We start from the raw sequence: 12,948 nt of genomic DNA, 5'->3' as shown, positions 1-12,948 counted from the left end.
GTACAAAATGTCATTGCAATCCACCCATTAGTTGTTGAGACATTTCACTCAAAACCACAAATGTGAACCTCATGGTGGCGCCAGAAGAAAAACCAAAGTTAGTTGGATTCATTGTCTGGTAACTGTGAATGTCTGTACAATATTTTGTGCCAATCCATCCAGTAGATGTGTTTGACATGATAAGTAAAACATTTTGACCCACTGTTGGCGCTACAGATGAGAAGTCAGGGGGATCACCAAAGTTATGACTATTCATCTTAAGGGGAACATGAATGTCTGTATCAAATTCCCTGGCAATCCATCCAGGAGCTGTGGAGACATTTCTCTAAAAACCCAAAATGTCAACCTCGTGGTGGCTCTAGAGGGAAAATTCAGGGGTTCACCAAAGTCAGTAGGTTCCGTCTGAAAAGTGAAGCCAATGCTGAAGTGCCTTAAACTTGCATTCTTTCTGACAGCCAGCAGGGGGCGACTCCTCTGGTTGCAAAAAGAAGTCTGATTGTATAGAAGTCTATGAGAAAATGATCCTTCTTCTCACTTGATTTATTACCTCAGTAAACTTTGTAAACATGAATTTATGGACTCGATCACTAATTTCAAGTCTTCTTCAATACAACATGATGTTCATTTAGTAAATTATGGTCCCATTTAGAGTCAAATAGACCATAAAGCAGGGGATGCTTTAGGGCGTGGCTACCTTGTGATTGACAGGTCGCTACCACGGCGTTGTCCGGACTGGGAGTTTCACAGTGTGTTTTCAGTTCATGAAAGTTAATTAGAACTTTTTGGTTGCCTAGAAATGTATTATTCAGCGTTTGGTAGTACTTAGCTCCACCCTCTCCGGTCACTTCTGGTTGCAAAAACCCAAGATGGCGACGGCCAAAATGCCAAACTCGAGGCTTCAAAAATGAAGTCCACAAAACCAATTGGTGACGTCACAGTGACTACGTCCACTTCTATGTACAGTCTATGGTTTCACCCTCTGGAGATCATGAATTGTCTGTAAAATTTCGTGGCAATCCATCCAATAGTCTTTGAGATACTGTATTTCATTCTGGACCAAAGTAGAGGACCAACCAACGCTGCCATCCGTAGAGCCAAGCTGCTAGCGGGGCAAGAAAAAGAATAGCATTACAATATACTAGGGCAAAGGAAATTTATAAGATTATATGTATGACATGGAAATTTACCAAGGATGTGAAACAAAGCCCATGCAGTTCAAGATAAGTGGAAATTCTGAATTAAGGTGCTTGGTCTGCAATGATAATAATCCTCTCTAATGTTTCCATCTCTATTTGCTCAGTGTGCTGTGCTTCTGTCATTAGGTCGTAATAGACCAGACGTCTAGCCAGCAGGCTCCGAATCATTCCACTTGGCACTCTGCACCCCCCACAAGAGAGGATAAAGACTGAAAATAATCAAGGAATCAGTGGAATTTGTTCTGCAAAGGCACAGCCAGTACCTCCATCAGCAATATGTGGAGAGATGATATAGGCCGCATAGGAAGAAAAGCGGGACCTTGGATGCTCCCTTTTACCCGGCTTTAGCCCATTGCCTGAGTCAGCTAGTGCTCTCTCACCATAAACTGCCACTTTTAATTCCCCCATCCTTCGCCCACTTGGCTGCTCGTCCAGCGCCTCCCCCCTCCACAGAATCTCTCTGAGTAATTCTACGTGTCCATTTCCCCCGCCACCCCAGTCACTGTGGAACGCCGCCAGAAAATCCCACCTCCTGCACCTGCCCCGCCGCCCCTCTCCCCGAAAGACATGTTGATTCAGAATCATCTGTTTGGAGCCACCAATCATACCCTCCCCACCCCTCAGGCTTTCTCACCATTACACTTCCATTTCATTAAAGAGCACACTGGCTGTCCTGAGGTGCATTTATTATCTCTCCGTAATTACTTCTGATGCATCGATTGCAAAATCACACCGCCGTTGCTGATGGATTTGCAGGACACAACACGTGACCTCAGACCCCAATCACATTCAGTCTTCCATACAGATATTGCTTTGAAATCACAGTTTGCTTTTTTTTTTTTTTGGCTGAATCAGCCCTTCATTGTAGCACACTGTCAAACCAGCTTGATACACATTTATAACCTTCCCTTGTTTCTTTTTCAGAGTTTGGAAGCAATGCTGAACTTCAAGTACTCGGGGGGAGCTGGCAAAGTGGAGGGCTACTACCGGGAGCTGTCTTTGGGAGTCCATGTTGACGTGGAGCCATCTGTGTTCTTCACCAGAGTCAACACCCTCCCTGCAACCAGGTAGCTATATAAGTTTTATTTTCTACGGATTAATGTAAGTATTAGGGAGGTCTGTTTATGTGAGCTTTGGGCTCATTAACCCTCTGGACACCAAAGCAGTTTCAGGGCTTTTGTTCCTATCACGTTTTACTCACTGTGGCCTTGTTTTTCACTGCAGTATATTACGTCTACACCTCTATAGAAACAGCACAATCATGGCTAGAAGTAGAGAGAACTCAAACATCTCATGTTATAGTTTTAATGCCATGAATCATAAAAAAAGAAAGAGACGCAAGTTTTATGAAAATTGAATTTAAGGAATCTATACAACACTTTCAAAGTGCCCACAAGTGTTACCAATATTGGAAAAAAGGGGGTTCCAAATGCTATACATATTGAGCTGTTTACATTTTCACAATCTCTACGTGCAACCTCTCTTGTCCTCTGAGTAAACAGCCTGCAGTTCAGTCGAAGTTTCACTGATTTGTTTGTCACGTGACTGTTGGTCTCAGCCGAGGCCAATCTTGGCTTCCGTGTTACTCTGAGGAGCGCAGAATTTAATGTTTTTTTTACAGGATGTGGTTCATGTAAAACGGTTTATTTTTGGCCAAATTTTAAATGGCACATGAAGAATGAGGTGATTTTTATTGAAATATCACTATTTTAAGCTTGGATTTGGTTGCTTTTCCTGACAGAAGCCTTCTTCACACATAATGTGTTCAAGGAACCGGAAAATCTTATGATAATGTCTGTTTTTACTTCTGCTTCTGGCTATGATAATTGCTATAATTTTGGCAATGTTTTTTAGAGAAAACATGCTTTTCAAACCCACAGGTGGGTTTTTGGGATGAATAATTGTTCTATCTTAATACAGTACTTGTGTTTCATATGTATGGTGGAAGTTATGGGTTGCTTCAGCAGTCTGGGTTAGCCAAATCAAGTGGGGAGTCGTGATAGGTTTATAGCCGGTGTTTTGTCCATGCAACAACCATAATTCTGAAAAAATACCCAAATCATTTGGCTAACTCTTTTCTTACTGTATAGCTGCTCTACAAAGGCATCGCCTCACAGCCAGTATGGACAGGTGGATTGATTACAGCAGCCAATAACTATTTCAGCATACAGATATGCGAGGACTGTATTAGGATATAGTCGAACAAATCTGAACCTATTCTTCAAGTCCCTCTTGAAGGAAAGTAATCATTTATAAGATTTGATTAAAATATAATGAACGCTAAACATGCACCAACGCATCCCGTGCATTCTGCAGATACATTATGCAGCAAATGTTTTGCTCAGTATATCTGCCGTTGCAGTTTGCTGTAGTGGGACAATTCCACCGCATGTTAAAAGTGAACATTATGTAAAACTGTTTTTAGCATCTCAGTTTTTCAAAACTTTCAGCAAGAAATGTTTACCACCTGTAGGCTTTTTCAGAAATGTGTCACCTGCCTTTTCCTGATTTAACCACTTGGGGGCAGTGTAACAAGCTGTAAACATAACTCTGACATATTATCAACTTATAAAGTTGATTTTGCACGGATATGTTACCTATTTACACATCCAGCAGACACAGCAACTAGGGATGCTAATTTTGAAAACATTTCTTAACCGATAACCGACCCTCGTTAACCGATTATTAACCGTTAACCGACAAGATTTGTGGCTCACATGCAGCGGTGCGCCAGCTGCAGTGTACGAGCACAATAGCTGGTACCCCGTCCGTGTAGCGTTAACTTAGCAGCCACGGTGCTTCGTGTAGTGTCGCCGACATGTAGACACCACATATTTAGTTTAGTTTAGCAGATTGTCAGCTGTGTGTCTGCCCGGCATAACGATACTCCGTCTGCCCGGATTAACGATAGCGATTGACCGACAAACAGTGTGTGTGTTTGTGCTATGTTAGCATCTGTAGCTCTGCTGGTAGCTTCGTGCTCACCATTGTCACACACATACGGTCTGTCAGCGCGTCGTAACTTCAGCGAGTTTTCCGACAGACCGCGTGTGTGTGTTGTCGGTGGCGTTATAGCTGTGAACGTAGCTGTAGCAGACAGTGTGTGTACACTTTATTTGTCGGTGAATAAATGCTACAAGGCTACAACTCCTCCGCTCAAGAGAGCTATTGACGGGAGCCGACTTCCTGTATCTGTAACGCCGGCTCAGACTCTTAAGGTGGACCAGCTTTTCTCCTTTAAGTGATGAGTTTTTCTCAGCTTTTTAATTAATTATTGACATTTAACCGTCTTAACCAATAGCGTTAATCGGTTAAAATGCTTAATGTCGGTTAAACGGTTAATTATTAACATCCCTAACAGCAACATTAGCATTCATTTGAAGTTATGCCTCTGGCTACCTGATGAAGTCCAATGTTCACTCTCCTTTAAGCTCTGTATTGGGCACTCCTTATGTTTCTTAGTTACATTATTTTACTGCACTTACTGTCACAAACTACCCCCGTCTTCCTCCACTTTACAGAAGTGTTGACTGTCGTAACGCAAACTGAATAATGAAACTGAAATAATCTTGTGCAAGAAGAGTTATTTTTCTTCTTTATCTCGTCCTTCAGGAGCAAAATTCAGTCAGGCAGTCAAATGTTGCTGCTTAATCCACATTTAATGATCCTCGTTCACCAACTCTACTTTAGTTTAGTTGCTTTGCTTCAGAATGGGTTGGTAAAGCAAGTATTTCTCGAATGGTTAGTGGTTCTCTCTCAGCGTCTATAATCTGATGAGCCTTTAACCCTACATGCCATGTTTGTGTGTACCTGGGCCTTTTTATTTGTTAATCTAAACCCAGTCATTGTTAAATAGGAAAGCAATACTACTCAACCTTCACTGGAGTGCCAGAAAAGCTAAACTAATCTACTTCACAGACGCTCTTATCCCAATAATACGTGATTAATCTGGATTCTAAAGGCTCATTTGATCTCACATACGATACAAATGCAGCTATTTTTTCCACTCTAGATTCGGTGAATAGATATCAACCTTCTTTTTAATCACTGCAGCAACACTCACTTTGACATTATTGATATCAAATCCAGAGGACTTATTTTTCAGCGATAGGCCAGATAGTGGTAGACCTGAATGGATATTCAGTCTATTTTTCATGCTCTCACTTCTCTTCATGCACATACATTACTGTGGACACACAGGCACACACACCTACACTCCTCTTTTCAGCTCCCCCAAATCTCCTGAAAAAACTCCAGGCGAGGGAGACAGATCGTAGCCGAGTAATGGCCACTTGAGGTGAATCATTAGCTATAATAATATCTGCAGTTTAAGCCATCCATCTTGGCTCAGCGCTGATACGTATGCGTACGTAGAGATGCTGCACTGGCTGCTACACCGTCACCCTGTCATTGCAACCTGACCTCTACCACGGCCTTAGCACTTTCTGCCTCATCACACCGTCTGTCAAGCAAATCTCATTTGAAATGTGATGAAATCGAAGGCCTTGGAAGAGGTTTAAGGAAGACTGCCTGCGGGTCTTCTTGAGTCGAAGTTTATTTGTATAGCTCTGTATCACATTTAGTGATTTTTACAGGCCCACACCAGGATAACCTGTCTATAAACACATGGACAGGCTACTCAAAACCTCAGCACATAAGCATAGTTGAAGAAACCTCAAGTTCTAAATTCAAGTCTCTAAAAACTTACAATTATCCGTTCTTGTTTTATGTCCCAGATATTTAAAAATGCAGTGGCAATATTGATTTCACAATTTAACTGGAATTCATAATGTACCTTATTAAGATAAAACTTAAAGGCGTTGCTTTTGGCGATCAATGTGACATTTAAGTGCTGAATAAATAATGTAGAAAAATCAACACCAGGGCTTAAATCTGTTTCAAATTACATTTTAAACATCATTGTTTCTTAAACATCTTAATTTTTATAATATAGTTTGGAAGAATAGACACATTTAAGAACATAATTCCATGATAGTTAACATTTGAAATGTCTGTATTGGTCTATTAAATGAAATAAAGAGTCTTTTAGAAAGACAGGTTCATACTCCTCAAAGCAAAGCATTCCAAATGTTAGGTTTTGTATTAAAACTTATTACATCAACACCACTACTGAAGAATTTTCAATGACACCCAACCCTAATCCTGCCAACAGTAGCCTAATATCTGTGAAAGCATTGGTCCAAATTAACAAAATAAATCTCTGACATTATCTCTCCGAGGCTTAGATATGAGTACTCAAACTGACTTTATTATAATAATAATAATAATAATAATAATAATAATGAGAAGGAGAATGATAATAATAATAATACATTTTATTTGTAAAGCCCAAAGCGCCAAGTGGAACTTGGAAAAACATTAAGAACTTTTTGGAATTTAATCATCCATCCAGTTTTCATGATCTCAAGCTTCATACACACAAATTCATACATTATTTGTCAGAATTTGTTACAAAGTCCTGTAACACACTTCTAACTTTTGGATATAAGTACTATCGAATTTCTTCTTGGCTGCAAGTCAAAGGAGAATTTGGAAGTGGTTGTATGAAATTGCTCAATAACACAGCAACTTATGCTTTCGATCTGTTTTTGTGTTTCTCCGCCTGTCGCTCCCTCCTCTTCTGCCAATCTACCTATCCAGCCATTCCTCTCTCACTCTCTCTCTCTCTCTCTCTCTCTCTCTCTCTCTCTAAAACTCATTTTCTGACGGTCCTTTTCGTTGTACTAGTGTGTGATTTAGCTGTGGTGTCCTCGTGTCCTAAAACGTGCAGTAGTACAGTAGCTACTTACAGTAACAGAGAAGAAGAAGAAACATTCGCTCCTTGTTCTCTTCCTCATCCTTTCTTTTCCTTTTCCTTGTCTCATTATCTTGCTCCACATCACATTCATTTTCTGTATCCTCCTCTTCCTTTTACCCCGCTCTCTGTCTCTTTTATCCTGACTCTCTTTCTCTACTTCTGCTGATCTCTTCATTTGGTCTTCTGCTCTCTTTGTCTCCATCCTCCATTCTTTGTGTGTCTCTCTCTGCAGCAACATTTTATCCTTTCTGCCTTTCCCTCCCTTACACTCTTATTCTCAGCCTTTATCTTTGCAGTATTCATATTTTAAATGCATGTAAATGCATTATAAAATGCTTTATAATGTGTTAGAATTATCCATAATATTCAATAATATTAATTCTGAGTGTTATAACTATAATTATACAGTGCAGATTACAATGCATTATAAGTACAGTATATTCATAATGCATTATAGACATAAACGTCATAGAAAGTGCTACTGACAGTTTTCATTGTAATCTTTTTTTCATGAAACGGAGTATCCCATGTCTTCACGGACGTCACTATCTCCAACACTCCTGATGATTTTTTTCCCTGCATCAAGGCTGTGCAGAATATCAAAATAAAAGCATCAAGTGTCATGTTCATAGCAGCACAGCAGCGTGTGTGTAGTCACTTAGCACCTGCCTGGTGCTGGTTATGTAAGATTTAATCAAGTTATTTTGATTTTGATTTGATAATCAGGCTTTGACAATGTGCATCACTCCAATTAGCGAGTGTAGATGCCTTCATCCATGCCAGCTGTTGTGGATGGCAGATGCCGGTGGAATCCGATATTAATCTTTATCCTGCCCTCCTGGCATCGCCGCCATAATCAGAATAAAACGGTGCAATTAGACGTGTCTATTGTTTGAAGAATGTATGGTGAAGTTGAAGCGGTCGAGCAAAACACGAATAAAGAGTTTTGTGTATTTTTCCCTTCACCAATTAACGAGACAAAAATAGCGGATAACTCGTGAGGTGTTTGTGAGTGCACTGCTAACCTGCTCTGAGCTGGCAGCTGGCACAAGATGTGGTTAATCTTTGCACCGAAAATTGCAGTCCACTGCTGGATTGCCAGTGACACTACCCTTACTGTGCTTCTCCTCCTACTGGGGTGCATGACAAGTCATCAAAATATCCAACAGGTGCAGGCAAAGAAAAAAAAACCTCACTGCAGAAAATACAGCTTTCTGTCTCTGCCCTCCCTACTTGTTACTCTTTCCACCCGTCTGTCACTCTACCATTAGCACCCAGTGACACCAGAAAATGTCACAGCGAAAGTCATTTGTGTCTTCGCAAAATAGGTGGAGCTGGAAGTTTGTTGGTGCACTGTAGGGACTACTTGCTGCACTATTTGGTGAGCTTTTTCGAGCAGTTTGCTCGAATAACTGCCACCTAGTTAGCCAACTAGCTCGCTCGCTCGCTGGACACAGTTTATTCAACAGAGGTATTTGGTGTGACCCAACTTTTCCACCATTTTTTCCACCAAGTCAGCACTGTCAAGGCGGTTTGCAGTCGAGTCAGTGGTGCAAATTTGCATGACAGAGTTGCTGAACTCACTTTCTGACTATGTTTGCCTCTATTTTGCTTCCGGGGTCTCTTTCTTTTCTTTAATCTGTCTTCTTTTTTTTTTGCTTACAGACGTTTTTCTTTACATATTTAAAAAAAAAATTCTCCTACCCTTCCCCTCTACTTCTCCTACCCTTACTCAGTCATATCCCTCCATCTCATTGTCTCTTCCCTCATATTACCTCTTCACCTGACTCTATTTTTTTCCTGTATATCTCTCAACATCATGTCACCATCTTGTATGCACAGACTCTATTGGAACAAAATATTAAATAAACCCGGGGCTCGGCGACATATCAGATACATTTGATTCATTTTGAACTTGTGCTTGCACATTGTGTTTACATGTCTGCATCATGAAAATCAAATTATTACAATGTCCACAAAAAGGCTTTTTCAGTCGAAACGTAATATAGATAATAACTGGTTAAGCTGCAAATAGTCTGCAAATATCAGACTGATTTCTTGTCAAAAAACACAAACAGTGAGAGCAAATGAACCGATGTGCAGGCTTTTCTGTGCTGAAACTGATTTACTGAATGACTCAACAATCTTGCACTTTAAGTCTGAAAACGTGTGTATGATCATGTTTTAGTCTTCCTGCATGTTGCAAGAGGTAATAAATATTAACCCCTTACCATTCTGTCCCATTTGTTTAGAAGGGTAGGGCTGGAGGACAGGGGATGTTCAGGGGTAGATAAAAAGTCAACAGCAGATGTCACAGAAGTGGTGTACATCATCCGAAAGCTATGAACCTATTGTAAAAAGTGAATTATTATTATTTTTTTTATTATAAAGCAGGATTAAGAACTGTATAAATACTGTTAAAGTATTGAAACGCTGAATCCACGGAGAAATATGCACAGCCCGTATTCTATATTCTTTGTTAAAACGAGCCGTCGAGATTTCCGTACATTTGTGATGTCACAAATCTACAATAATATATAATAGACCATTTCATAGTTTTTAATGTAAACATTCTAAATGTGTCCCAGTTTTATTTCCAGTTGCAGTGTTTGTGAATAACATCAGCTGACAGGAAGTAAACATCGAGCCAAGCTGTTGCCTAGCAACGTAATTCCGTTGCAATTCTGTTGAAATGCGCTAAAACGGAGCGTTTCAGACAGAGGGTAAATACAGGCATATTCGGGCAGACAGTATGAGGAAAATAAAGTGTTTTTTAAATATTACAGCATGTAAACATGTCCTAGTAGAAACCCAAAATACAAGTATGAACCTGAAAATGAGTGTAATATGGGACCTTTAAAATCATGAATCATCCAAAAGCTTTAAAGAATAGAGGTTTTATACCTCTATCTTACTGTATAATGCAACAGTATAATCCCCTAAAACACCACAAACCAATGACTTAAAGAAGGATGTATATTTTACAGGGCTACTGTGATTGCATTACATTGTAACCCCCGTGTCTCATTTACCTCTGTCTCTCCCTTTGTTGTGCTCCCTTTCTCTCTGACTCTCCTGACAGACTTTTTACTGTATCTTCAAATCCTCTCTCCTTTCTCTGTCTCGCTGTTCCTCAGTTTGTCTGTCCGTTCTTTTTCATCTCAATCTGTTTCTCTCTTTCTTTCTGCCTCTCTTCTATTGGGTCTCTGATCGTGACGTCTTTCATTACCTCCCTCCACATCTCTCTTTGCCTCCCCCTTACCCTTCGTTCTTGCTCTCTTTGCCTCGGTATACATTTTAATACCTCTTCTTGCCTATGGTATCGCTTTCCTGCCATATTCAGTACAGACATTACTTTATCTCCTCTCTCGCTTCCTCACAGTGGGTGATATGTAAGGGGACAGATCTGTTAAAGAAAGTGACGGAAAGCCAGGATGTGTGAAATACTCAGTGATCCATACTTTACAGGGACCTGTTAAAATCCCATTCGTTCAACACGGTGTTGCCCTGGAAAAATGCATTGCTCTACTGGGGGAAGTGAAGTGATCCTCTGATGGGATTTTTTTAATTTATTTTTATGAAAGTGCATCCTGTGCATCATCCATAGCATCGTGCAGCTCCTATATGAAGGAAACCCTCTGCTGTTCTGCTGCCTTCAGCTAACAGATGTCACTGTAAACAGTTTGTATTAGAAGTAGTTTCTATCAAAGAAATAGGCCCTATGAAAACCTTTTGATGTCATGTCTTGAGAGAATAAAACTTAAAGGAACAGTGTGTAACAATTCAGGGATCTATTAGCAGAAACAGAATATCTTATTCATAATTATGTTTTCATAAGTGTATAATCACCTGAAACTAAGAATAGTTGAGTTTTCGTTAGCTTAGAATGAGCCCTTCATATCTACATAGGAAGCGGGTCCTCTTCACAGAGTCTGCCATGTTTCTACAGTAGCACAGAACGGACAAACTAAACACGGGCTCTTGAGAGAGCCTTTCGTTTTTACGTTCCCTGAAGGCCACCGTAGTTCTCCGACACGCTTATGAAACTGTGATAACGTGAGCTGCAGAGTGCAAAACTGTGGTACCGGGGCGGCAGTGGCTCAGAGGGTAGAGCAGGCCGTCCACCAATCGGAAGGTCGGTGGTTCGATCCCCGGCTCCTCTAGTCATGTTGATGTGCCCTTGAGCAAGACACTTAACCCCAAATTGCTCTCGAAGGCATAGCCATCGGTGTGTGAATGAGTATTTAGATTAGATCCTGATGAGCAAAGTTGGCACCTTGTATGGCAACCTCTGCCATCAGTGTATGAATGTGTGTGTGAATGGGTGAATGCTGACATGTAGTGTAAAGCACTTTGAGTGGTCGGAAGACTAGAAAAGCGCTATATAAATGCAAGTCCATTTACCGCCAGCCGCCGTCTGACTTCCGTTGCTCCTAAAGTAGTGTTATTACAGTAAGGATGGCCTCTGAGCCACGGCGTTACCGCGGTTTTGCACTCAGTGGTTCACATTAACGCAGTCTTGGAAAGGGAGGGGTGAGTGGAGGGGTACACAGTTGGTTGCAATCTGCAACCACACCACCAAATCCTACACACTGTACATGTACCTTTTAAAGGGGAAGTACGCCCATTTCCAAAATGAATACGTTAAATCCTATGTTCTAAGACAGTCCAAAATATATTAGTCAATATGATCAACTCTCTCCCAAATCTAAAAACTAGAGTGCTAAAACTCAAATTTGTGATGTCATAGGGTATAAAGTCTGGAGCTGCTCCATAGACAATGAGTAGGGAGGGATGTTGTAGATGACACTGAGAGCACCCAGGGGAATGATCTGAGTATATGAGGATATTTTCTGTTTCACAGCTGACAACACTGCCATAGAATAAAGCTCATTTAGGTATACAAATTACAACAAACATTCTGTGGGTTCCTAAAGTCAGTCTCCCATTCATCGTCTATGGAGCAGCTCCAGACTTTATACCCTATGACATCACAAATTTGAGTTTTAACACTCTAGTTTTTGGCTTTTGACTATGAAATCACATCTTTGAGACTTACTTCTCTGGTTCCTGGCTTTGAGAGAGAGCAGCTCATGTTCACAAATATTGATTGAACTTTCCCCGGCCATGGAAATAAAATATATTAGTTCTTAATTTAGGTGGCGTTCCCCTTTAAGTGCTTTAAGCACTACAAATATAATTCCTTTCACTTATTGTTCCCGAGTTGAAGCAGAAATCTCAGAGACGGCAATCTAAAAACGGAAGCAGATAAAAATCTATCTGTGTGTCTAATCACAGTTAAAGGAGCAAATGTATTTTTAGGTGAACTGGCCCTTTAGGGAGTGACCTGATTGATTTTAATTCATTATTTGACATGCTGACAAGACAGCAATTACTGTATAGCTATTCCCCACTTGGTATTAAATCTTTAAACGTGGACATAAAGTTAGTCAACTGTCCCTTATTGGCTCCCGTAGCTAAAAATAGCCCATCATTGGCATTACTCTAAATCCAACCAGGCTAATAAAGACCATTACATTTCGTGTGCTGGGAATATGTCACGTTTTTTTGCGCCGGAGTACGGCTGCAAAATCAGCACTTATTGATTACAGACTGAGGTGTGGGCCCAGCTCCATTGATCTTTGCGATTTTGCCTCCTCCCACGGTGTGTGTGTGTGTGCTATTTTTACACACCCACTACCTCACAATAACAATGTCCCCAGTCCCGACTAATGCCCAGTTCAGTGTCAGTGTCGATTTGCTCCGTATTGTTGATGTAGGAACAAAGATGATCAGACTCTGGCCTTGGTGTTTGTCTGTTTCGTATTGATGTCTGCTTGTGGTCTTGGCATAGAAATGTGTGGCGCCAGGATTAGAGAGTTACTCCACTCGTCCTTTTCAAATCAATAATAGCAACATGCTGACCTCACGGTT

General features: G+C 40.7%; 1 protein-coding gene across 3 annotated transcripts in view; it reads left to right on the top strand.

Moving 5' to 3' along the window:
• Nucleotides 1–12,948, top strand: part of trappc9 (trafficking protein particle complex subunit 9) — a 243,960-nt gene that overhangs the window by 115,132 nt on the left and 115,880 nt on the right. For all 3 annotated transcript variants that reach the window (XM_074614135.1, XM_074614133.1, XM_074614136.1), the window contains one exon: nt 2,121–2,263. In XM_074614135.1, the coding sequence (XP_074470236.1) occupies nt 2,121–2,263 (143 nt within the window). The remainder of the gene's footprint in view (nt 1–2,120; nt 2,264–12,948) is intronic.

The sequence above is a fragment of the Sebastes fasciatus genome, chromosome 17, assembly GCF_043250625.1.
Source record: "Sebastes fasciatus isolate fSebFas1 chromosome 17, fSebFas1.pri, whole genome shotgun sequence".
NCBI classification, from domain to species: domain Eukaryota; kingdom Metazoa; phylum Chordata; class Actinopteri; order Perciformes; family Sebastidae; genus Sebastes; species Sebastes fasciatus.
This window is presented reverse-complemented; position numbering and strand designations above follow the sequence as displayed.